This window comes from Heloderma suspectum, chromosome 15 (assembly GCF_057233095.1).
Source record: "Heloderma suspectum isolate Gila_16-S chromosome 15, 16-S_ref, whole genome shotgun sequence".
NCBI classification, from domain to species: Eukaryota; Metazoa; Chordata; class Lepidosauria; order Squamata; family Helodermatidae; genus Heloderma; species Heloderma suspectum.
The window spans coordinates 8,794,966-8,819,648 of NC_139472.1; the positions used below are offsets into that span (position 1 = coordinate 8,794,966).

The 24,683-nt window shown below is 50.2% G+C and overlaps 1 protein-coding gene across 1 annotated transcript; it reads left to right on the forward strand.

Annotated features, from left to right (window-relative positions):
* LOC146335284 (uncharacterized) lies at positions 1-22,393 on the forward strand. Its single transcript, XM_084821526.1, has 13 exons — positions 1-169; positions 6,555-6,626; positions 7,368-7,439; positions 9,085-9,156; positions 13,297-13,368; positions 14,114-14,185; positions 15,099-15,170; positions 16,094-16,165; positions 17,079-17,150; positions 18,074-18,145; positions 19,685-19,756; positions 20,486-20,557; positions 21,199-22,393. The coding sequence occupies exons 1-13, from the start codon at positions 41-43 to the stop codon at positions 21,274-21,276; spliced, it is 999 nt and encodes a 332-aa protein (XP_084677652.1). The 5' UTR covers positions 1-40; the 3' UTR covers positions 21,277-22,393.
* The last annotated feature ends 2,290 nt before the right edge of the window (positions 22,394-24,683 follow it).

The window sequence follows — 24,683 nt, forward strand, 5'->3', positions numbered from 1 at the left end:
GCCAACCCCTGGAGGACACCCCGATTCCGTCTGATCCGTCATGAAGTCCTGGCCCTTCCTGCTCGCAGCCATTCTGCTGCTTTTGACGGTGGCCAAGTCAGATGCTAAGGAGGAAGGCAAGCAGAAGCGGGGGGAGAAAGCCGAGGAGGAGAAGTCACTCGAAGACATGGTAAGTAGAAGGCACAACAGATGCTTCACGTCCGCGTATGAGAGAGGAAGGGGAAGAGGCTCAGAGCAGCTCCAGAATGTATGATGATTTAGATGTATCAAATCCCATTCCCCACCTAGCAGGCACTCGTGGCGATGTACAATAACATCTTTACAACTCTGCCTGAAACCTGAGGAACAAAGAAACAAAACCTTTGTTGCTGAGGGCTCCTCAGGGGGCAGTCAGCTATGGTAGACCCACTTCCCTGAGAGACAGCTCCTGCCCACACACTGACTGGATTCAGACAATGCACTGATCCACGCTCTGGGGCAGGGATGGCGCAGGGGCCTGATTCATTCCAGGAATCTGGCGGACCCGCTCCTGCCTGCACTCCCGAGCTCCGTTTGCTGAGCCCCTGCCCATGCTCACCCCCTGCCCGCGCTCATCGAATGGACTGCGCTTATCCTGGTGGCCTTGTCGAGCTTTGCGGTTGCCATTTTTTGAGAAATAACATGGCGATCGCAAAAACGCGAATATCTGCGCACACGCGAAAATGCGCTTTTTGGAGAATGCACATATTTGCATATGTATGAAAATGCACATTTCCCCCAAATGCACATTTTCACATACACCCGAATGCGTGCCTTTCAAAATGCACATTTCCCACATGCGAATATACACATTCGCAAAAATGCACATTTTCGCCCATACAAAAACATACACATTTTTGCAATTGCCATTTTATTTTATTTTAAATAAAAAATAAAACCGCAGAGCTCAATGAAGCTGCTGGGGGGAGTGCGGGCTGCTCGCCGAGTGTGGGAGGGGCTTGAGCGTGGTCCAGGGACCGACGAGTGGGGGTAGTGGCTGGGCGGGTTTCCAGAGAACTCGGACAGGGGTGAGTTCGCACATCCCTGCTCAGGGACTGAACATGGGTTGGGTGTGGCTTGTTACTGAATCATGGGCTGTTATTGAAATGTGGGTTATCGTGTTGTCTGAATCCAGGCACGGTAACAAACCATCGTTTGTTAACCACGAACAACCCACAATTCACAACCCAACAACACACCATGGGTTCTCTTCATGGGTGGTTTGTGGTGAACATACGATGGCTTAGTAATGCAGCTGGGTTCAGACAACATGATAACCCACGGTTCAACAAGAACCCACGGTTCAATGACAATCCACACTCAGCTCCTACTCAACCCTGGAGTGTGGGCTATCATCTTGTCTGAATCCAGCCGTTGCCCTGGTTTGCATAACACCACAACCCAGGATTGGTTGTTACCCTTGTTTCTTTCAGGGTGGCTCATCATGACGTCTGTCAGCACGGTTTCTTCAAAACACCGAACCAGGCTTAGTTTCTTCCATAAAGGCCCATAGGACTAATATGCCCATAACATGGGGCTGCCTCTGAAAACTGCCCAGAAACTTCAGCTGGTCCAGAATGCTGTCCCCAGGTGATTGACCAGGGCTGGTTCCCGGGAGCACACAACTGCCTTGTTACAGCAGCCTCACTGGCTAACGGCTGTTTCCAGGCAAAATTCAAAGTGCTGGTGATGACCGATAAAGCCCTATATGGCTTGAAGCCAGGCTACCCAAAAGACAGCCTTATTCCACACAAGCCTTCCACATGTATGACTATCTACCTGCTGGACAGAAGTCATGGGTGTGCACTCAGTATGATGAGCTCCTGGCTCTCAGGGAACAAGTGTGTTCCCTTGGGGCCAATGTTGCTGACCTGGAGAAGCTAAGAGAAGCAGAGAGGTTGGTGGATGAGACCTTCAGGGACCTTTTAGCTGTGTCCCACTCCCAGGGTGACAGGTCCTCTGCTGTCATGGAGGATGCAGGTCTCGGGGATGGAGGGTGTCATTCTGAGGACGAGGGAAATGATCCCTTAGAAGGACCCATTCCTTGGAAGATGAACAATTATCCTCTTGCACCAAGGATGTGCCTCCAAGGGAGGGGGGCTTGCGGTAGTGATGGAATAAGAGGTCCTGTTATGGATCAGTAACTGGTTAAAGAACAGAAACCAGAGAGGAGGAATAATTGGTAAATTCTCCCAATGGAGGGAAGTAAATAGTGGGGTCCCACAGGGATCTGTATTAGGACCAATGCTTTTCAGCCTGTTCATAAATGATCTGGAATTAGGAGCGAGCAGTGACGTGGCCAAGTTTGCTGATGACACCAAGTTATTTAGGGTGGTTAAAAAAAAGGGGATTGTGAAGAGCTACAGAAGGCTCTCTCCAAACCGGGAGAATGGGCATCCAAATGGCAAATGTGGTTCATTGTAAGCAAGTGTAAAGTGATGCACATTGGGGTAAGAAACCCCAGCTTCAAGTATAGCCTGATGGGATCTCAGCTAGTGGTGACCGACTAGGAAAGAGATCATGGGGTTGTGGTGGACAGTTTGATGAAGATGTCAACCCAGTGCGCAGCTGCTGTGAACAAGGCAGACTCCATGTTTGGCATAATAAGAAAAGGGATTGAGAATAAAACTGCCAATATCATACTGCTCCTGTACAAATCTATGGTGCAGCCACAAGTGGAATACTCTGACCAGTTCTGGTCACCACACTTAAAAAACAATATTGTAAAGCTGGAAAAAGTGCAGAAAAGGGCAACTGAAATGATCAAGGGCCTGGAGCATCTCCCCTATGAGAGAAGGTTACAACACCTGGGATTGTTTAGCTTGGAAAGAAGGAGGGTAAGGGGAGACATGATAGAGGTCCACAAAATTATGCATGACATGGAGGATGTGTATAGGGAGACATTTTTCTACCTCTCTCAAAATACTATAACCCAGGGTCATCCTATGAAGCTGATTGGTGGGAGATTCAGGACAGATAAAAGGGAGTACTTCTTCACACAGCACAGAGTTAAACTATGGAATTCGCTGGCACAGGATGTAGTGATGGCTGGATGGCTTTAAAAGGGGGTTGGACAAGAAAGTTCCTGGAGGAAAAGGCTCTCAGTGGCTACTAGTCCTGATGGCTCTGTTCTATCTCCAGTATCAGAAGCAGTGAGCCTGTGTACACCAGTTGCTGGGGAACATGGGTGGGAAGGTGCTGTTGTGCTTATCCCCTGCTTGTGGATCCCTAGTTGGCAGCTGGTTGGCCCCTGTGTGAACAGAATGCTGGAGCAGATGCACCTTTGGTCTGATCCAGCAGGGCTCTTCTTATGTTCCTATGCCTGGTTCTTAAGATTTCCAGATGGTCAATATCGAAATCAGATTGATTATGTACTTTGCAGCCAAAGATGGAGAAGCTCTATACAGTCGGTAAAAACAAGACCTGGAGCTGACTGTGGCTCAGATCATGAGCTTCTTATTGCAAAATTTCGGCTTAAATTGAAGAACGTAGGGAAAACCACTAAACCATTCAGGTATGACCTAAATCATATCCCTTATGAATATACAGTGGAGGTGAGGAATAGATTTAAGGGACTAGACCTGATAGACAGAGCGCCTGAGGAACTATGGACGGAGGTCCTTAACGTTGTTCAGGAGGTAACAACGAAATCCATCCCAAAGAAAAAGAAATGCAAGAAAGCCAAGTGGCTGTCTGATAGGCTTTACGAGTAGCTGAGGAAAGAAGGGAAGTGAAAAGGAAGGGAGAAAGGGGAAGATATATCCAACTGAATGCAGAGTTCCAGAGAACAGCAAGGAGAGACAAGAAGGCCTTCTTAAATGAACAATGCAAAGAAATCGAGGAAAACAATAGAATGGGAAAGACTAGAGATCTTTTCAAGAAAATCAGAGATATCAAGGGAATGTTTTGTGCAAAGACAGGCATGATGAAGGACAAATAAGGCAGGGACCTAACAGAAGCAGATGAGATTAAGAAGAGGTGGAAAGAATACACAGAAGAACTATACAGGAAAGATCTGAATGTCCCTGATAGCCATGATAGTGCGGTCACTGAACTTGAGCTGGACATCCTCGAGAGTGAAGTCAAGTGGGCCTTAGGAAGCATTACTAACAACAAAGCTAGCGGAGATGACAGTATTCCAGCTGAGCTATTTAAAATCCTAAAAGATGATGCTGTTAAAGTGCTGCACTCAATATGCCAACAAATTTGGAACACTCAACAGTGGCCACAAGACTGGAAAAGGTCAGTTTACATTCCAGTTCCAAAGAAGGGCAATGCCAAAGAGTGTTCAAACTACCATACAATTGTGCTCATTTCACATGCCAGCAATGTGATGCTCAAAATCCTACAAGCTAGGCTTCAGCAGTATGTGAACTGAGAACTACCAGAAGTACAAGCGGGGTTTCGAAGAGGCAGAGGAACTAGAGATCAAATCGCCAACATTCGCTGCATCATGGAGAAAGCAAGAGAATTCCAGAAAAACATCTATTTCTGCTTCATTGACTACGCTAAAGCCCTTGATTGTGTGGATCACAACAAACTGTGGCAAATTCTGAAAGAGATGGGAGTACCAGACCACCTTACCTGTCCCCTGAGAAACCTGTATGAGGGTCAAGAAGCAACAGTAAGAACCGGACATGGAACAACCGATTGGTTCAAAATTGGGAAAGGAGTACGACAAGGCTGTATATTGTCTCCCTGCTTATTTAATTTATATGCAGAGTACATCATGAGAAACGCCAGGTTAGATGATTCACAGGTCGGAATTAAGATTGCTGGGAGAATTATCAACAACCTCAGATACTCAGACGATACCACCCTAATGGCAGAAAGCGAAGAGGATCTAAAGAGCCTCTTGTTGAGGGTGAAAGAGGAGAGTGCAAAAGCTGGTTTGAAACTCAACATTCAAAAAACTAAGATCATGGCATCTGGCCCCATCATTTCCTGGCATATAGAAGGGGAAGAAATGGAAGCAGTGAAAGATTTTATTTTCTTGTGCTCCAAGATCACCACAGACAGTGACTGTAGCCATGAAATTAAAAGACGTTTGCTCCTTGGGAGGAAAGCTATGTCAAGCCTAAATAGCATAGTAAGAAGCAGAGACATCACCTTGCTGACAAAGGTTCGTATTTGTAGAAGCTATGGTTTTCTCAGTAGTAATGTATGGCTGTGAGAGCTGGACTATAAGGAAGGTTGAGCGCCGAAGAATTGATGCTTTTGAACTGTGGTGCTGGAGCAGACTCTTACGAGTCCCCTGGATTGCAAGGAGGTCAAATCAGTCCATCCTAAAGGAAATCAACCCTGAGTGCTCATTGGAAGGACAGATACTGAAGCTGAAGCTCAAATATTTTGGCCATCTAATACGAAGAGAAAAGTCACTGGAAAAGACCCTGATGCCGGGAAAGATTGAAGGCAAAAGGAGAAGGGGACGGCAGAGGGTGAGATGGCTAGATAGCATCACCAATTCAATGAATATGAACTTGAGCACACTCCGGGAGAGAGCGGAGGACAAGAAGGCCTGGTGTGCTATGGTCCATGGGGTCTCGAAGAGTCGGACACAACTTAACGACTGAACAACAACCTTCTTTCGAGACTGCTGCCTTCAGAGGTTCATTTGATGGTGACCTGAGAGAGGATCTTTTCAGTGGACGCTCCCAGGCTGTGGAACTCCCTCACAAGGGAAGCTAGGGTCCTTCCCTATCTGCTCTCCTTCAGACTGCAGGAAAAGACCATGTTATTCAAGAAGGGCTTTGGCCTGTAAATGGATCTGTGGTTTGGGTGCTTTTAAAATTCTCCAATAGTTATGTTTTTATTGTATTTTAATGTGTGTTATTCTTTTAATCTATTTTAAATTGTTTTTGCAAGCCACCTTGAGTTCCATTTTTGGAAGAAAGTTGGGTAATAAATCAAATAAAAAAAAATAGGATACCTGTCATGAGTGGGTGGGAGGACTAAGCGGGAAACAAGCCACAGCAAGCCACAGTGATCATTTGCCTGGTGTAACATGAAGTTAGCAATTGAACAACCAACTCACGGTGGCTTATTTTCATGGTGGCTTATTGTGACATGCAAACTGGCTCACTGTCAGCTTTCTCAGTCTACTACAGCAGGGGTGGGCAATTCTAGGTAGTCTGGGGGTGCTGTTTATCTCCCCCAGAGGCCTCACAAATCACAGTCCATTGGTTATCTCGAAAACAAACCATTTAAAACATATTTTTTTTAGGTGGGGGAGAGATGATCTCTGTAGCACAAGGGAACAAGCTAAAATTCAGCCTTTTGGTGCTCCGTCGTGCAATTGATGCCATCTTTCCCTCCAGTGTTTCTTTCCTTTTCTGTCAGGCTGCCCCATGAATTCAGTGGGGGGATGGGGACCACGCCGGGGGGCTGTTCATTCCTCCGACCTGTGCCACACCGACCTTCCCAAGGCAACGCTGAAGGGGTTCAGGGCGGGCAAGTCAATATGGGAACGGTCCGCCCAGTCGAAAGCCACTTCTGCGGATGTTGGAACTGACCTCTGCTCTTCTTCCTACGAACAGGTTGATGTGTTTAGGAGAAACATCGAAAAGGCCGACCAACCACAGGAACAAAGGCCCATAAGGGAAGCCGAGGTATGACACGCCTGGTGTCACTGAGCACCCTCAATGTCTGGACAGGTCCCACGCTCCCAGCTGTGGAACTCCCTCCCAAGGGAAGCTAGGGGCTGTCCATTCCTCTGTCCTGTGCCGCACTGACCTTCAGAAGGCAATGCTGAAGGGGGTCAGGGCTCAGTTCACTCCCTCTCTGCTGTCCCTCTGCTGGCAGACAAAGACCACATTGTTGAAGAAGGTCGTTGGCCTGTAAATTGGTCTGTGGGTTGGGTACTGCTTTTCTTCTGTAATTTTAATGTTTTTTTGTCTATTGGTGTGTGTTATTATTTGCATCTCTTTTAAATTGTTTTACGAGCCGCCTAGAGTGTCAATTCTTGGTAGAAAGTTGGGTTATAAATCAAAGAAAGAAAGAAATGGGATACATGTCAGGGGTGGGTGGGAAGACTAAGTGGGAATCAGGCCACCGCAAGCCACAGAGTGCCTGATCATCTGTCTGGGATAATGTGGGTTTAGCAATCAAACAACCAACTCACTGTGGCTTATTTCCAGGGTTCCTTTTCCTTCGGGGTCCTCATGAATTCAGCAGGGTGGTGGGGACCATGCCGGGGGGCTGTCCATTCCTCTGTCCCATGCCGCACCGGCCTTCCCAAGGCAACGCTGAAGGGGTTCAGGGCGGGCAAGTCAATATGTGAACGGTCCGCCCAGTTGAAAGCCACTTCTGCGGATGTTGGAACTGACCTCTGCTCTTCTTCCTACGAACAGGTTGATGTGTTTAGGAGAAACATCGAAAAGGCCGACCAACCACAGGAACAAAGGCCCGTAAGGGAAGCTGAGGTATGACACGCCTGGTCCTCCGCACCCTCAATGTCTGGACCTGCATTGCTAACCTTTGGAGTGACCTCCAGGCCATGTCCAACTCCTGCTCCATTGGACTCCCCATCATCTAAAGCAGACCTCCCCAGGCCATGGTCCCCAGATGCTGTTGGACTACACTTCCCATCACCCCAGCCAGGCGGCCAGGGGTTGGGGATTCTGGGAAAGCTTGGGAAAGGCTGCTCTGAAGGACCAGACCCACACCTGGGTTCTCTGTTCTCATCCAGTGGCTCCCATTCTCATTTCCGGGAGGGTGTCTTTTCTCTTTTCCGTTTTGAATTCGGAGCACAAAATGGAGCCAATCTGCAAAGAACCCTCCACTCCGCTAATGAGCGCAGGCCTTCCTTGGCCTTTGCGCTCAGTAGCAGAGGAGGCTGCTGGGTCCGCCACAATGGTCCATAGGCTACTGCGCGTTCGGGCTGGTTTTGAAAGCTGCAGAAAGTCCAGCTGGCCCAGAATGCCGAGTCCAGACGGTTGACTGGGGCCAGTGACAGGGAGCCCTCGACTCCCGAGTTACAGCAGCTTCCCTGGCTCCCGGCCTGCTTCTGGGCGGTCTTCAACTGCTGGTTGTGACCTACGGAGCCCTGTGCGGCTCGGGACCCGGCCACCTGGAAGACCTCCTTCTCCCAGGTGAGCCTGCCAGTCCTTAAGATCTTCTGGAGAGGCCCTGCTTTCGACACTGCCGCTTGCAGGGCTGCGTTTGGTGGCGGCCAAGGAAGGGCCTTTTCGGTGGCCACCCCCAGGCTGTGGACCTCCCTCCCCAGGGAAGCTAGGGTCCTTCCCTATCTGCTCTCCTTCAGACTGCAGGAAAAGACCACGTTATTCCAGAAAGCCTTTGGCCTTTGGCCTGTAAATTGTTCTGTGGGTTGGGTACTGCTTTTGTTCTGTAATTTTAATGTTTTTTTGTTTATTGGTGTGTGTTATTTGTTGCATCTCTTTTAAATTGTTTTGCGAGCCGCCTAGAGTGTCAATTCTTGGTAGAATGATGGGGTATATATCAAATAAGTGAAAAGGAGGTTATGTGTCAGCGGTGGGTGGGAGGACTCAGAGGGACACAAGCCACGGCAAGCCGCAGACCGCCAGATTATCTGTCCGGTGTGATGTGGGTTGAACAACCAATGCACGGTGGCGACGTTTCAGGCTGGCTTACTCTGGCATGTGAACTGGCTCTCGGTCAGCTTTCTCAGTCCCCTGCAGCAGGGGTGGAGAACCCTGGGCAGTCTGGGGGTGACATTTCCCCCCCCGCCCCCCACACAAATCACAGTCGGTTGGTTCTCTCGAAAACAAACGATGTAAAAGATATCCTTGGGCAGGGGGATGATCTCTGTAGCACAAGGGAACAAGCTAAAATTCAGCCTTTTGGTGCTCATGCCGACTTTCCCTCCAGTGTTTCTTTCCTTTTCTGTCAGGCTGCCCCATGAATTCAGTGGGGTGGCGGGGACCACGCCGGGGGGCTGTCCATCCCTCTGTCCCGTGCCGCACCGGCCTTCCCAAGGCAACGCTGAAGGGGTTCAGGGCGGGCAAGTCAATATGGGAACGGTCCGCCCACTCGAAAGCCACTTCTGCGGATGTTGGAACTGACCTCTGCTCTTCTTCCTACGAACAGGTTGATGTGTTCAGGAGAAACATCGAAAAGGCCGACCAACCACAGGAACAAAGGCCCGTAAGGGAAGCCGAGGTATGACACGCCTGGTGTCACTGAGCACCCTCAATGTCTGGACAGGTCCCATGCTCCCAGCTGTGGAACTCCCTCCCAAGGGAAGCTAGGGGCTGTCCATTCCTCCGTCCTGTGCCGCACTGACCTTCACAAGGCAACGCTGAAGGGGGGCAGGGCGCGGTTCACTCCCTCTCTGCTGTCCCTCTGCTGGCAGACAAAGACCACATTGTTGAAGAAGGCCGTTGGCCTGTAAATTGGTCTGTGGGTTGGGTACTGCTTTTCTTCTGTAATTTTAATGTTTTTTTGTCTATTGGTGTGTGTTATTTTTTTGCTTCTCTTTTAAATTGTTTTGCGAGCCGCCTAGAGTGTCAATTCTTGGTCGGAAGTTGGGTTATAAATCAAAGAAAGAAAGAAATGGGATACATGTCAGGGGTGGGTGGGAAGACTAAGTGGGAATCAGGCCACCGCAAGCCACAGAGTGCCTGATCATCTGTCTGGGATAATGTGGGTTTAGCAATCAAACAACCAACTCACTGTGGCGTATTTCCAGGGTACCTTAGTGTGTCATGAGAACCAGCTCACTGTCTGCTTTCTCAGCCCCTTACACCAGGGGTGCACAACCCTGGGAAGTCTGGGGTGCCATATTTCTCCCCAACATTTGTTGTTGTTCAGTCGTTCAGTTGTGTCCGACTCTTCATGACCCCATGGACCATAGCACGCCAGGCCTTCCTGTCCTGCGCTCTCTCCCGGAGTGTGCTCAAGTTCATATTCATTGCATCGGTGATGCTATCTAGCCATCTCATCCTCTGCCGTCCCCGTCTCCTTTTGCCTTCAGTCTTTCCCAGCATCAGGGTCTTTTCCAGAGAGTTTTGTCTTTGCGTTAGGTGGCCAAAATATTGGAGCTTCAGCTTCAGTATCTGTCCTTCCAATGAGCAGTCAGGGTTGATTTCCTTTAGGATGGACTGATTTGACCTCCTTGCAGTCCAAGGGACTCGTAAGAGTCTTCTCCAGCACCACAGTTCGAAAGCATCAATTCTTCGGCGCTCAACCTTCCTTATAGTCCAGCTCTCACAGCCATACATTACTATTGGGAAAACCATAGCTTTGATTAGACGGACCTTTGTCGCCAAGGTGATGTCTCTGCTTCTTACTATGCTGTCTAGGTTTGCCATAGCTTTCCTCCCAAGGAGCAAGCGTCTTTTAGTTTCATGGCTACAGTCACCGACTGCGGTGATCTTGGAGCCCAAGAAAGTAAAATCTGTCACTGCTTCCATTTCTTCCCCTTCTATATGCCAGGAAGTGATGGGGCCAGATGCCATGATCTTAGTTTTTTGAATGTTGAGTTTCAAACCAGCTTTTGCACTCTCCTCTTTCACCCTCAACAAGAGGCTCTTGAGATCCTCTTCACTTTCTGCCATTAGGGTGGTATCGTCTGCATATCGGAGGTTGTTGATCATTCTCCCGGCAATCTTAATTCCGACCTGTGATTCATCCAACCCGGCGTTTCTCATGATGTACTCTGCATATAAGTTAAATAAGCAGGGCGACAATATGCAGCCTTGTCGTACTCCTTTCCCAATTTTGAACGAATTGGTTGTTCCATGTCTGGTTCTTACTGTTGCTTCTTGACCCTCGTACAGGTTTCTCAGGAGACAGGTAAGGTGGTCTGGTACTCCCATCACTTTAAGAATTTGCCACAGTTTGTTGTGATCCACACAATCAAAGGCTTTAGCATAGTCAATGAAGCAGAAATAGACGTTTTTCTGGAATTCTCTTGCTTTTTCCATGATGCAGCGAATGTTGGCGATTTGATCTCTAGTTCCTCTGCCTCTTTGAAACCGAGCTTGTACTTCCGGTAGTTCTCGGTCCGCATACTTCTGAAGCCTAGATTGTAGGATTTTGAGCATCACCTTGCTGGCATGTGAAATGAGCGCAATTGTGCAGTAGTTTGAACACCCTTTGGCGTTGCCCTTCATTGGTATTGGAATGTAAAATGACCTTTTCCAGTCTTGTGGCCACTGTTGAGTGTTCCAGATTTGTTGGCATATTGAGTTAACAGCATCATCTTTTAGGATTTTAAATAGCTCAGCTGGAATACTGTCATCTCCACTAGCTTTGTTGTTACTACTGCTTCCTAAGGCCCACTTGACTTCACTCTCGAGGATGTCCGGCTCAAGTTCAGTGACCACACCATCATGGCTATCAGGGACATAAAGATCTTTCCTGTATAGTTCTTCTGTGTATTCTTTCCACCTCTTCTTAATTTCATCTGCTTCTGTTAGGTCCCTGCCTTCTTTGTCCTTGATCATGCCCGTCTTTGCACAAAACATTCCCTTGAGATCTCCAATTTTCTTGAAGAGATCTCTAGTCGTTCCCATTCTGTTGTTTTCCTCGATTTCTTTGCATTGTTCATTTAAGAAGGCCTTCTTGTCTCTCCTTGCTATTCTCTGGAACTCTGCATTCAGTTGGATATATCTTCCCTTTTCTCCTTTGCTTTTCGCTTCCCTTCTTTCTTCAGCTACTTGTAAAGCCTCATCAGACAGCCACTTGGCTTTCTTGCATTTCTTTTTCTTTGGGATGGATTGAGTAGCTGCCTCCTGAACAGTGTTACGGACCTCCATCCATAGTTCCTCAGGCACTCTGTCTATCAGGTCTAATCCCTGAAATCTATCCCTCACCTCCACTGTATATTCATCAGGGATATGATTTAGGTCATACCTGAATGGTTTAGTGGTTTTCCCTATGTTCTTCAATTTAAGCTGAAATTTTGCAACAAGAAGCTCATGATCTGAGCCACAGTCAGCTCCAGGTCTTGTTTTTACTGACTGTATAGAGCTTCTCCATTTTTGACTGCAAAGGACATAATCAATCTGATTTTGATATTGACCATCTGGTGACGTCCATGTGTAGAGTCGCCTCTTGTGCTGTTGGAAAAGAGTGTTTGCTATGATCAGCATGTTCTCTTGGCAAAACTCTATTAGCTTTTGTCCTGCTTCATTTTGTACACCAAGGCCATGCCTGCCTGTTATCCCGGTGATTTCTAGTCTTCCTACTTTAGCATTCCAATCCCCTATGATGAAGATGACATCTTTTTTTGGTGTTAGTTCTAAAAGGTGTTGTAGGTCTTCATAGAACCGATCTACCTCCGCTTCTTCGGCATCAGTGGTTGGGGCATAGACTTGAATTACTGTGATGTTGAATTCTTGGATTCGTACTGAGATCATTCTATCATTTTTAAGATTGTAGCCCAGTACTGCTTTTCCCACCCTTTTGTTGACTATGAGTGCTACTCCATTTCTTCTAAGGGATTCTTGCCCACAGTAGTAGATATGATGGTCACCTGAATTAAATTCGCCCGTGCCTGTCCATTTGAGTTCACTGATTCCCAAGATGTCGATGTTCAATCTTGTCATCTCATGTTTGACCACCTCCAGCTTACCTTGATTCATTGATCTGACAGTCCAGGTTCCTAAACAATATTGTTCTTTACAGCATCGGATTTTCTTTTCACCACCAGACACATCCACAGCTGAGTGTCCTTTCGGCTTTGGCCCAGCCGCTTCACTCTTTCTGGCGCTACTTGGAAATACCCTCTGCTCTTCCCCAGTAGTATATTGGACACCTTCCGACCTGAGGGGCTCATCTTCCGGCGTCATATCTTTTAGCCTTGTGATACGTTCCATGGGGTTTTCTTGGCAAGAATACTGGAGTGGGTTGCCATTTCCTTCTCCAGTGGACCACATTTTGTGAGAACTCTCTGCCATGACCTGTCCGTCTTGGGTGGCCCTCCACGGTATAGCTTATGGCTTCACTGAGTTACGCAAGCCCCTTCGCCACAACAAGGCAGTGATCCATGAAGGGGTCTCCCCCACATCCCCCTCCACAAATCACAGTCCTTTGGTTATCTTGAAAACAAACCATTTATAACATATTCGGTGGGGGGAGCAATGTTCTTTTTCTTTCAGGGTCCCCATGAATTCAGCGGGGTGGCGGGGACCACGCCGGGGGGCTGTCCATTCCTCTGTCCCACGCCGCACTGGCCTTCCCAAGGCAACGCTGAAGGGGTTCAGGGTGGGCAAGTCAATATGGGAACGGTCCGCCCAGTCAAAAGCCACTTCTGCGGATGTTGGAACTGACCTCTGCTCTTCTTCCTACGAACAGGTTGATGTGTTTAGGAGAAACATCGAAAAGGCCGACCAACCACAGGAACAAAGGCCCGTAAGGGAAGCCAAGGTATGACACGCCTGGTGTCACTGAGCACCCTCAATGTCTGGACAGGTCCCACGCTCCCAGCTGTGGAACTCCCTCCCAAGGGAAGCTAGGGGCTGTCCATTCCTCCGTCCTGTGCCACACTGACTTTCACAAGGCAACGCTGAAGGGGGTCAGGGCTCGGTTCACTCCCTCTCTGCTGTCTCTCTAACGGCAGACAAAGACCACATTGTTGAAGAAGGCCGTTGGCCTGTAAATTGGTCTGTGGGTTGGGTACTGCTTTTCTTCTGTAATTTTAATGTTTTTTTGTCTATTGGTGTGTGTTATTATTTGCATCTCTTTTAAATTGTTTTGTGAGCCGCCTAGAGTGTCAATTCATGGTAGAAAGTTGGGTTATAAATCAAAGAAAGAAAGAAAGAAATGGGATACATGTCAGGGGTGGGTGGGAAGACTAAGTGGGAATCAGGCCACCGCAAGCCACAGAGTGCCTGATCATCTGTCTGGGATAATGTGGGTTTAGCAATCAAACAACCAACTCATTGTGGCTTATTTCCAGGGTTCCTTTTCCTTCGGGGTCCTCATGAATTCAGCAGGGTGGTGGGGACCATGCCGGGGGGCTGTCCATTCCTCTGTCCCGTGCCGCACCGGCCTTCCCAAGGCAACGCTGAAGGGGTTCAGGGCGGGCAAGTCAATATGGGAACGGTCCGCCCAGTCGAAAGCCACTTCTGCGGATGTTGGAACTGACCTCTGCTCTTCTTCCTACGCACAGGTTGATGTGTTTAGGAGAAACATCGAAAAGGCCGACCAACCACAGGAACAAAGGCCCGTAAGGGAAGCTGAGGTATGACATGCCTGGTGTCATTGAGCACCCTCAATGTCTGGACCTGGATTGCTAACCTTTGGAGGGACCTCCCCAGGGAAGCTAGTGTCCTTCCCTATCTGCTCTCCTTCTGACTGCAGGAAAGACCACATTGTTGAAGAAGGCCATTGGCCTGTGAATTGGTCTGTGGGTTGGGTACTGCTTTTCTTCTGTAATTTTAATGTTTTTTTGTTTATTGGTGTGTGTTATTTGTTGCATCTCTTTTAAATTGTTTTGCGAGCTGCCTAGAGTGTCAATTCTTGGTAGAATGATGGGGTATATATCAAAGAAGTGAAAAGGAGGTTATGTGTCAGCGGTGGGTGGGAGGACTCAGAGGGACACAAGCCACGGCGAGCCGCAGACCGCCAGATCGTCTGTCTGGTGTGATGTGGGTTGAACAACCAATGCACGGTGGCGACGTTTCAGGCTGGCTTACTCTGGCATGTGAACTGGCTCTCGGTCAGCTTTCTCAGTCCCCTGCAGCAGGGGTGGAGAACCCTGGGCAGTCTGGGGGCGCCATTTTCCCCTCCCCCGCCCCCCCCACAAATCACAGTCGGTTGGTTCTCTCGAAAACAAACGATATAAAAGATATCCTTGGGCAGGGGGATGATCTCTGTAACACAAGGGAACAAGCTAAAATTCAGCCTTTTGGTGCTCATGCCGACTTTCCCTCCAGTGTTTCTTTCCTTTTCTGTCAGGCTGCCCCATGAATTCAGCGGGGTGGCGGGGACCACGCTGGGGGGCTGTCCATTCCTCTGTCCTGTGCCGCACCGGCCTTCCCAAGGCAACGCTGAAGGGGTTCAGGGCGGGCAAGTCAATATGGGAACGGTCCGCCCAGTCGAAAGCCACTTCTGCGGATGTTGGAACTGACCTCTGCTCTTCTTCCTACGAACAGGTTGATGTGTTTAGGAGAAACATCGAAAAGGCCGACCAACCACAGGAACAAAGGCCCGTAAGGGAAGCCGAGGTATGACACGCCTGGTGTCACTGAGCACCCTCAATGTCTGGACAGGTCCCACGCTCCCAGCTGTGGAACTCCCTCCCAAGGGAAGCTAGGGGCTGTCCATTCCTCCGTCCTGTGCCGCACTGACCTTCACAAGGCAACGCTGAAGGGGGGCAGGGCGCGGTTCACTCCCTCTCTGCTGTCCCTCTGCTGGCAGACAAAGTCCACATTGTTGAAGAAGGCCGTTGGCCTGTAAATTGGTCTGTGGGTTGGGTACTGCTTTTCTTCTGTAATTTTAATGTTTTTTTGTCTATTGGTGTGTGTTAGTTTTTGCATCTCTTTTAAATTGTTTTGCGAGATGCCTAGAGTGTCAATTCTTGGTCGGAAGTTGGGTTATAAATCAAAGAAAGAAAGAAATGGGATACATGTCAGGGGTGGGTGGGAAGACTAAGTGGGAATCAGGCCACCGCAAGCCACAGAGTGCCTGATCATCTGTCTGGGATAATGTGGGTTTAGCAATCAAACAACCAACTCACTGTGGCGTATTTCCAGGGTACCTTAGTGTGTCATGAGAACCAGCTCACTGTCCGCTTTCTCAGCCCCTTACACCAGGGGTGCACAACCCTGGGAAGTCTGGGGTGCCATATTTCTCCCCAGCATCCCCCTCCACAAATCACAGTCCTTTGGTTCTCTCGAAAACAAACCATTTATAACATATTCGGTGGGGGGAGCAATGTTCTTTTTCTTTCGGGGTCCCCATGAATTCAGCGGGGTGGCGGGAACCATGCCGGGGGGCTGTCCATCCCTCTGTCCCGTGCCGCACCGGCCTTCCCAAGGCAACGCTGAAGGGGTTCAGGGTGGGCAAGTCAATATGGGAACGGTCCGCCCAGTCGAAAGCCACTTCTGCGGATGTTAGAACTGACCTCTGCTCTTCTTCCTATGAACAGGTTGATGTGTTTAGGAGAAACATCGAAAAGGCCGACCAACCACAGGAACAAAGGCCCGTAAGGGAAGCTGAGGTATGACATGCCTGGTGTCATTGAGCACCCTCAATGTCTGGACCTGGATTGCTAACCTTTGGAGGGACCTCCCCAGGGAAGCTAGTGTCCTTCCCTATCTGCTCTCCTTCTGACTGCAGGAAAGACCACATTGTTGAAGAAGGCCATTGGCCTGTGAATTGGTCTGTGGGTTGGGTACTGCTTTTCTTCTGTAATTTTAATGTTTTTTTGTTTATTGGTGTGTGTTATTTGTTGCATCTCTTTTAAATTGTTTTGCGAGCTGCCTAGAGTGTCAATTCTTGGTAGAATGATGGGGTATATATCAAAGAAGTGAAAAGGAGGTTATGTGTCAGCGGTGGGTGGGAGGACTCAGAGGGACACAAGCCACGGCGAGCCGCAGACCGCCAGATCGTCTGTCTGGTGTGATGTGGGTTGAACAACCAATGCACGGTGGCGACGTTTCAGGCTGGCTTACTCTGGCATGTGAACTGGCTCTCGGTCAGCTTTCTCAGTCCCCTGCAGCAGGGGTGGAGAACCCTGGGCAGTCTGGGGGCGCCATTTTCCCCTCCCCCGCCCCCCCCACAAATCACAGTCGGTTGGTTCTCTCGAAAACAAACGATATAAAAGATATCCTTGGGCAGGGGGATGATCTCTGTAACACAAGGGAACAAGCTAAAATTCAGCCTTTTGGTGCTCATGCCGACTTTCCCTCCAGTGTTTCTTTCCTTTTCTGTCAGGCTGCCCCATGAATTCAGCGGGGTGGCGGGGACCACGCTGGGGGGCTGTCCATTCCTCTGTCCTGTGCCGCACCGGCCTTCCCAAGGCAACGCTGAAGGGGTTCAGGGCGGGCAAGTCAATATGGGAACGGTCCGCCCAGTCGAAAGCCACTTCTGCGGATGTTGGAACTGACCTCTGCTCTTCTTCCTACGAACAGGTTGATGTGTTTAGGAGAAACATCGAAAAGGCCGACCAACCACAGGAACAAAGGCCCGTAAGGGAAGCCGAGGTATGACACGCCTGGTGTCACTGAGCACCCTCAATGTCTGGACAGGTCCCACGCTCCCAGCTGTGGAACTCCCTCCCAAGGGAAGCTAGGGGCTGTCCATTCCTCCGTCCTGTGCCGCACTGACCTTCACAAGGCAACGCTGAAGGGGGGCAGGGCGCGGTTCACTCCCTCTCTGCTGTCCCTCTGCTGGCAGACAAAGTCCACATTGTTGAAGAAGGCCGTTGGCCTGTAAATTGGTCTGTGGGTTGGGTACTGCTTTTCTTCTGTAATTTTAATGTTTTTTTGTCTATTGGTGTGTGTTAGTTTTTGCATCTCTTTTAAATTGTTTTGCGAGATGCCTAGAGTGTCAATTCTTGGTCGGAAGTTGGGTTATAAATCAAAGAAAGAAAGAAATGGGATACATGTCCGGGGTGGGTGGGAAGACTAAGTGGGAATCAGGCCACCGCAAGCCACAGAGTGCCTGATCATCTGTCTGGGATAATGTGGGTTTAGCAATCAAACAACCAACTCACTCTGGCGTATTTCCAGGGTACCTTAGTGTGTCATGAGAACCAGCTCACTGTCTGCTTTCTCAGCCCCTTACACCAGGGGTGCACAACACTGGGAAGTCTGGGGTGCCATATTTCTCCCCAACATCCCCCTCCACAAATCACAGTCCTTTGGTTCTCTCGAAAACAAACCATTAATAACATATTCGGTGGGGGGAGCAATGTTCTTTTTCTTTCGGGGTCCCCATGAATTCAGCGGGGTTGCGGGAACCACGCCGGGGGGCTGTCCATCCCTCTGTCCCATGCCGCACCAGCCTTCCCAAGGCAACGCTGAAGGGGTTCAGGGTGGGCAAGTCAATATGGGAACGGTCCGCCCAGTCGAAAGCCACTTCTGCGGATGTTGGAACTGACCTCTGCTCTTCTTCCTATGAACAGGTTGATGTGTTTAGGAGAAACATTGAAAAGGCCGACCAACCACAGGAACAAAGGCCCGTAAGGGAAGCTGAGGTATGACATGCCTGGTGTCATTGAGCACCCTCAATGTCTAGACCTGGATTGCTAACCTTTGGAGGGACCTTCAGGCCACGTCCAACTCCTGCTCCATTGGACTCCCCAGCATCTAAAGCAGACCTCCCCAGGCCATGGTCCCCAGATGCTGTTAGACTACACTTCCCATCACCCCAGCCAGGTGGCCAGGGGTTGGGGATTCTGGGAAAGCTTGGGAAAAAGGGCCAGACCCACACCTGGGCTCTCTGTTCTCATCCAGTGGCTCCCATTCTAATTTCCGGCAGGGTGTCTTTTCTCTTTTCCGTTTTGAATTCGGAGCACAAAATGGAGCCAATCTGCAAAGAACCCTCCACTCCGCTACTGAGCGCAGGTCTTCCTTGGCCTTTGCGCTCAGTAGCAGAGGAGGCTGCTGGGTCCACCACAATGGCCCATATGCTACTGTGCAACTTCCCTGGCTCCCGGCCTGTTTCCGGGCGGTCTTCAACTGCTGGTTGTGACCTACGGAGCCCTGTGCGGCTCGGGACCCGGCCACCTGGAAGACCTCCTTCTCCCAGATGAGCCTGCCAGTCCTTAAGATCTTCTGGGGAGGCCCTGCTTTCGACACTGCCGCTTGCAGACCTCCGTTTGGTGGTGGCCAAGGAAGGGCCTTTTCGGTGGCCACCCCCAGGCTGTGGACCTCCCTCCCCAGGGAAGCTAGGGTCCTTCCCTATCTGCTCTCCTTCTGACTGCAGGAAAAGACCATGTTATTCCAGAAAGCCTTTGGCCTTTGGCCTGTAAATTGGTCTGTGGGTTGGGTACTGCTTTTGTTCTGTAATTTAAATTTTTTTGGTATATTGATGTGTGTTATTTGTTGCATCTCTTTTAAATTGTTTTGCGAGCCGCCTAGAGTGTCAATTCTTGGTAGAATGATGGGGTATATATCAAATAAGTGATAAGGAGGTTACGTGTCAGGGGTGGGTGGGGGAACTCAGAGGGACACAAGCCATGGCAAGCCGCAGACCGCCACATCATCTGTCCGGCGTGATGTGGGTTAGCGATTGAACAACCAATGCGCGGTTGCGATGTTTCAGGCTGGCTTACTCTGGCATGTGAACTGGCTCTCGGTCAGCTTTCTCAGTCTCCTGCAGCAGGGGTGGAGAACCCTGGGCAGTCTGGGGGTGCCATTTTTCCCTCCCCCGCCCCCCCCACAAATCACAGTCGGTTGGTTCTCTCGAAAACAAACGATATAAAAGATATCCTTGGGCAGGGGGATGATCTCTGTAGCACAAGGGAACAAGCTAAAATTCAGCCTTTTGGTGCTCATGCCGACTTTCCCTCCAGTGTTTCTTTCCTTTTCTGTCAGGCTGCCCCATGAATTCAGCGGGGTGGCGGGGACCACGCCGGGGGGCTGTCCATTCCTCTGTCCTGTGCCACACCGGCCTTCCCAAGGCAACGCTGAAGGGGTTCAGGGCGGGCAAGTCAATATGGGAACGGTCCGCCCAGTCGAAAGCCACTTCTGCGGATGTTGGAACTGACCTCTGCTCTTCTTCCTACGAACAGGTTGATGTGTTCAGGAGAAACATCGAAAAGGCCGACCAACCACAGGAACAAAGGCCCGTAAGGGAAGCTGAGGTATGACACGCCTGGTCCTCAATGTCTGGACAGGTCCCACGCTCCCAGCTGTGGAACTCCCTCCCAAGGGAAGCTAGGGGCTGTCCATTCCTCCGTCCTGTGCCGCACTGACTTTCACAAGGCAACGCTGAAGGGGGTCAGGGCTCGGTTCACTCCCTCTCTGCTGTCTCTCTAACGGCAGACAAAGACCACATAGTTGAAGAAGGCCGTTGGCCTGTAAAGTGGTCTGTGGGTTGGGTACTGCTTTTCTTCTGTAATTTTAATGTTTTTTTGTCTATTGGTATGTGTTATTTTTTGCATCTCTTTTAAATTGTTTTGCGAGCCGCCTAGAGTGTCAATTCTTGGTAGAAAGTTGGGTAATACATCAAAGAAAGAAAGAAATGGGATACATGTCCGGGGTGGGTGGGAAGACTAAGTGGGAATCAGGCCACCGCAAGCCACAGAGTGCCTGATCATCTGTCTGGGATAATGTGGGTTTAGCAATCAAACAACCAACTCACTGTGGCTTATTTCCAGGGTTCCTTTTCCTTCGGGGTCCTCATGAATTCAGCAGGGTGGTGGGGACCATGCCGGGGGGCTGTCCATTCCTCTGTCCCGTGCCGCACCAGCCTTCCCAAGGCAATGCTGAAGGGGTTCAGGGTGGGCAAGTCAATATGGGAACGGTCCGCCCAGTCGAAAGCCACTTCTGCGGATGTTGGAACTGACCTCTGCTCTTCTTCCTACGAACAGGTTGATGTGTTTAGGAGAAACATCGAAAAGGCCGACCGACCACAGGAACAAAGGCCCGTAAGGGAAGCTGAGGTATGACACGCCTGGTCCTCCACACCCTCAAAGTCTGGACCTGGATTGCTAACCTTTGGAGTGACCTCCAGGCCACGTCCAACTCCTGCTCCATTGGACTCCCCAGCATCTAAAGCAGACCTCCCCAGGCCACGGTCCCCAGATGCTGTTGGACTACACTTCCCATCACCCCAGCCAGGCGGACAGGGGTTGGGGATTCTGGGAAAGCTTGGGAAAGGCTGCTCTGAAGGACCAGACCCACACCTGGGTTCTCTGTTCTCATCCAGTGGCTCCCATTCTCATTTCTGGGAGGGTGTCTTTTCTCTTTTCCGTTTTGAATTCGGAGCACAAAATGGAGCCGATCTGCAAAGAACCCTCCACTCCGCTAATGAGCGCAGGCCTTCCTTGGCCTTTGCGCTCAGTAGCAGAGGAGGCTGCTGGGTCCGCCACAATGGCCCATATGCTACTGTGCGTTTGGGCTGGTTTTAAAAGCTGCAGAAAGTCCAGCTGGCCCAGAATGCCGGGTCCAGACTGTTGACTGGGGCCAGTGACAGGGAGCCCACGACTCCTGTGTTACAGCAGCTTCCCTGGCTCAGTCCGCCCAGTCAAAAGCCACTTCTGCAGATGTTGGAACTGACTTCTGCTCTTCTTCCTACGAACAGGTTGATGTGTTTAGGAGAAACATCGAAAAGGCCGACCAACAACAGGAACCAAGGCCGGTAAGGGAAGCTGAGGCATGACATGCCTTGTCCTCAGCACCCTCAAAGTCTAGACCTGGATTGCTAACCTTTGGATTGACCTACAGACCACGTCCAGCTTCTGCTCCTTTGGACTCCCCAGCACTTAAAGCAGATTTCCCCAAGCCACGGTCCCCAAGCCAGATGTTGTTGGACTAAATTCCCATCAATCCCAGCCTGCAGGGCACATGGTTGGGGATTATGGGGGCAGTTGTCTGAGAACATCAGGCAAGCTGAGGTTGGGAAATGATTGCTGCCATCCCATGATTCCAATTCTCATTTCGGGGTGAAGTGTTTTCTTTTTACCTTTTAAAGGCAGAGTACAACTTGAGCCAGGAAATATGTCAGACCACATCCCACTGGGTACAGGAACCTCACTGCTGAATCCCACACAAGGAACTGTAGTTGCAAGCCGGGTATGCAAGGTTGACCCCACCCATCTCTCCAGACACAAGCCGTCCATTTGGAGGGCACCTTTGCCACTGTAGTTCACATGAGTGAAAACTGCAAAAAGGGATCACATGGGAAGCTGCCCAATACTGAGTATTGCCCTTGGTCCATCTAGCCCAGGCTTGTCAACACTGGCTGGCAGCATCGCCTCTCCGAGGTCTCAGGCAGGAGATTTCCCAGACTTCCCTGGAGGTACCTGAGATCTCCTGCATGCAGAGATCTTCCACTGAGAGGAAGTGGAAGGAAGAGGAAGGGCTCTTCCACCGAGGCACTGCCCCTCCCTTGCCATATTGTGTCCAGCTCAACCAACCCCCTAGCGAGGCGTATCTGGGTGTGCGGGTTTCCCCAACAACGTGATGGGCCAAACTCTCGCGCATCACTTGTCTGCAGCGTGGGGCGTGGGAGATTCCCAAGGGGGAGCAGTTTCCAGCTGGGCAGCTCCTAGCCAGAAGAAATTCGCCAAGTCCTTCTGGGAAAAGGGCCTTGTGTGATTGTTCACTGTGCAACCTCAACGGGGCAAGTTTTTTTGGTGCCTGGCGAAGACCTTGCTTGTTGAGAATTTGAGTTATCTCTGCAAACTCTCGATCCTGTCTCTATGCACAAATCAAGCCTGATCTTGTTCAAGAATCTTCCCTGAACCTATTCCCAAATAAAGCCTGATCAGATTGTGGCCTGTGACTCTTGTGTGTGTGTGTGTGTGTGTGTGGAAGGGCTGGAGCTCAGCCCTGGGACATAACAGCATAGCAGCATAGGGGAACAGGCCAGTGTGGGGAACCCCAAGCGGGCCAGACTTGCTCACAGGTCCTGAGGTTTGGCACGGCTGCTTTACAGAATGTGGCTGAGAATCTAAGGCCCCTGGCTCCCCGCTCTTCTGCTTCCTCTCAACACGAGATCCTCAGCGAGTGTGCAAACGCTGTGTGGGAGAAGGGAGATGAAATCATAAAACGGTGCATGGACACTGATCTATCCAGCTTCTTTGTTCAATTTCAGTTTTTCTGCTTTCAAACAAAGCATGATCAGAGGGCCTAGTGTGCCTCTGTAGGGTGTGTGTGTGTGTGTGTGTGTGCGTGTGTGTGTGTGCGTGTGCATCTGTTTGTTTGTGTTTCTGTATGTGTGTGTGTCTGTGCCTCTGTGTGTGTTTGTGTGTGTCTCTCTCTGTGTCTGTGTGTGGCTCTTTTTATCTCTGTGGTTCTGGGTCTGTGTGTGTCTGCATGTGTCTCTCTGTTTGCGTTTTTGTGCGGCTCCATGTGTGTGTGTGTTCACGCCTGCCTGCCTGCCTCTCTGTCTGTGTCTCTGTGCCTCTCTGTGTTTCTATATATGCCTCTCTCTCTCTCTCTCTCTCTCTCTCTCTCTCTCTCTCTGTCTCCCTCTCTGTGTGTCTCTGTGGATTTTGAAGGGGCCTGAATTGGAACGGGGGCCTCAGCAGGATATATGAATAGATCAGCCCTCCCACCCTTAATTTGCCAAACAGAAGCATTGCTCTTGCCTCCCCACACAACAGGGGACATGGAAAAGGGACAAAGAACATCAGAAGAGCCAAGTGCATCAGACTCGAGCTCCTGGCCCCTGCTCCAGTTACCGCACTGGCCAAGTGCAGTCCTGTGGGGAGCCCACAGGGAGGGCCTGAATGCAAGAGGCGTCTCCTGATGTCAGTCCCAGCTGCTGGCATGCAGAGGCGTGCTGCTTCTGATCCGATCCTGGAGGTAGAATATAGCTGTCCTGACGAAGAGATGGCGCTAGACACCTGCAGTGAGACAGCGGTCTGAAACTATCCAAAGGGCCGTCATGCAGAAGATGGAGCCGGTTTGTTGTCTGTTGCTCCCAGTGGCAGGACTAGAGGGCAGAAACAGCAGGGAAGCAGATTTTGGCGAAACATTACGAGGAGATTATTATACGGATAAACGTCCTACTGGAACACTCTTTCACGTTTACTGATGTACATGTCCTTTTAAATTACCTACCTGCTTAATAACTGCAACAACAGTTTGTGGAATCTACGCAAATTGCAGCCACATTTGCGCAATTATGGAAATCTGTGCAAATTACAGCTGGACTTTGTGCAAATAGTAAAACATGGAAAATCCTCTACGTAGCCCAACTTACTGCAGACCAAATCAGGCCAGTTAGTGGAAAATGGATCAAAGTCCATTGGGCGAGCCTACAAAAATTCATCGAACTCCACCCCCAAACAGATCCCACCCACATCGCTAGCCTCTTCACTCATCTGAACTCTCAGGGGCCACAGGGAGGACTCATCCTCTGCCTCAGATGCAGAGTTCCCCTCCTGTTGCAGGGATTGACCTGCAGCCATCTCCCCTGGGGCCCAGGCTCCCCCGAGTCTTCAGACATGGGCTGCTCCTCAAGGTTGTTTGTCTCTGGAAGCTCTGGCTCCTCCTCCAGCACTCGCTATGGTGGGGTGCTGAGGAGACCCCCTCAGCAGTCCTGAATATTCCGGCAGAGCCACACAACAGATCCCACACCTGGCACCCAGGGGACATCTTGCTGGTGTTGTGCATGGGGAACACTTAGCCCCTCGCTGGGGATGAGTGGATTCTGCTCCAGTCCACTGACCTCTTCCTCGATTGCTCCTCCGGTTCGTTCCACCCCGAATACCAGCTTAACTAGAGGGATCTGTGCCATCCGTTCCGGAACTGGGTCTTGCACAGTTGTCTGTCACAGCAATCCTTTTCTGCACTTCAGAGGTGAAGAGAACCTCAGGCCCGGAGACCAATTTGGCCCCCGAATCTCCCCATCTGGCCCTCTGGGGTTCCCAGAAGGCCATGCTCCATTCCCCTGGCTGCACGCCCTTTCTCCCAACCACCCATGGCTTGGTGATTTCCAGGGTTTGTGTGTCCCCCCACCCCCCTCTGAAAGGACGAAATGCCTCCCCTAAAGCTGAGTGGCTGGCAGGAAGCACACATGAAGCCAAATGGTATTTGGGGTATTCTGGCCTCTCCCCA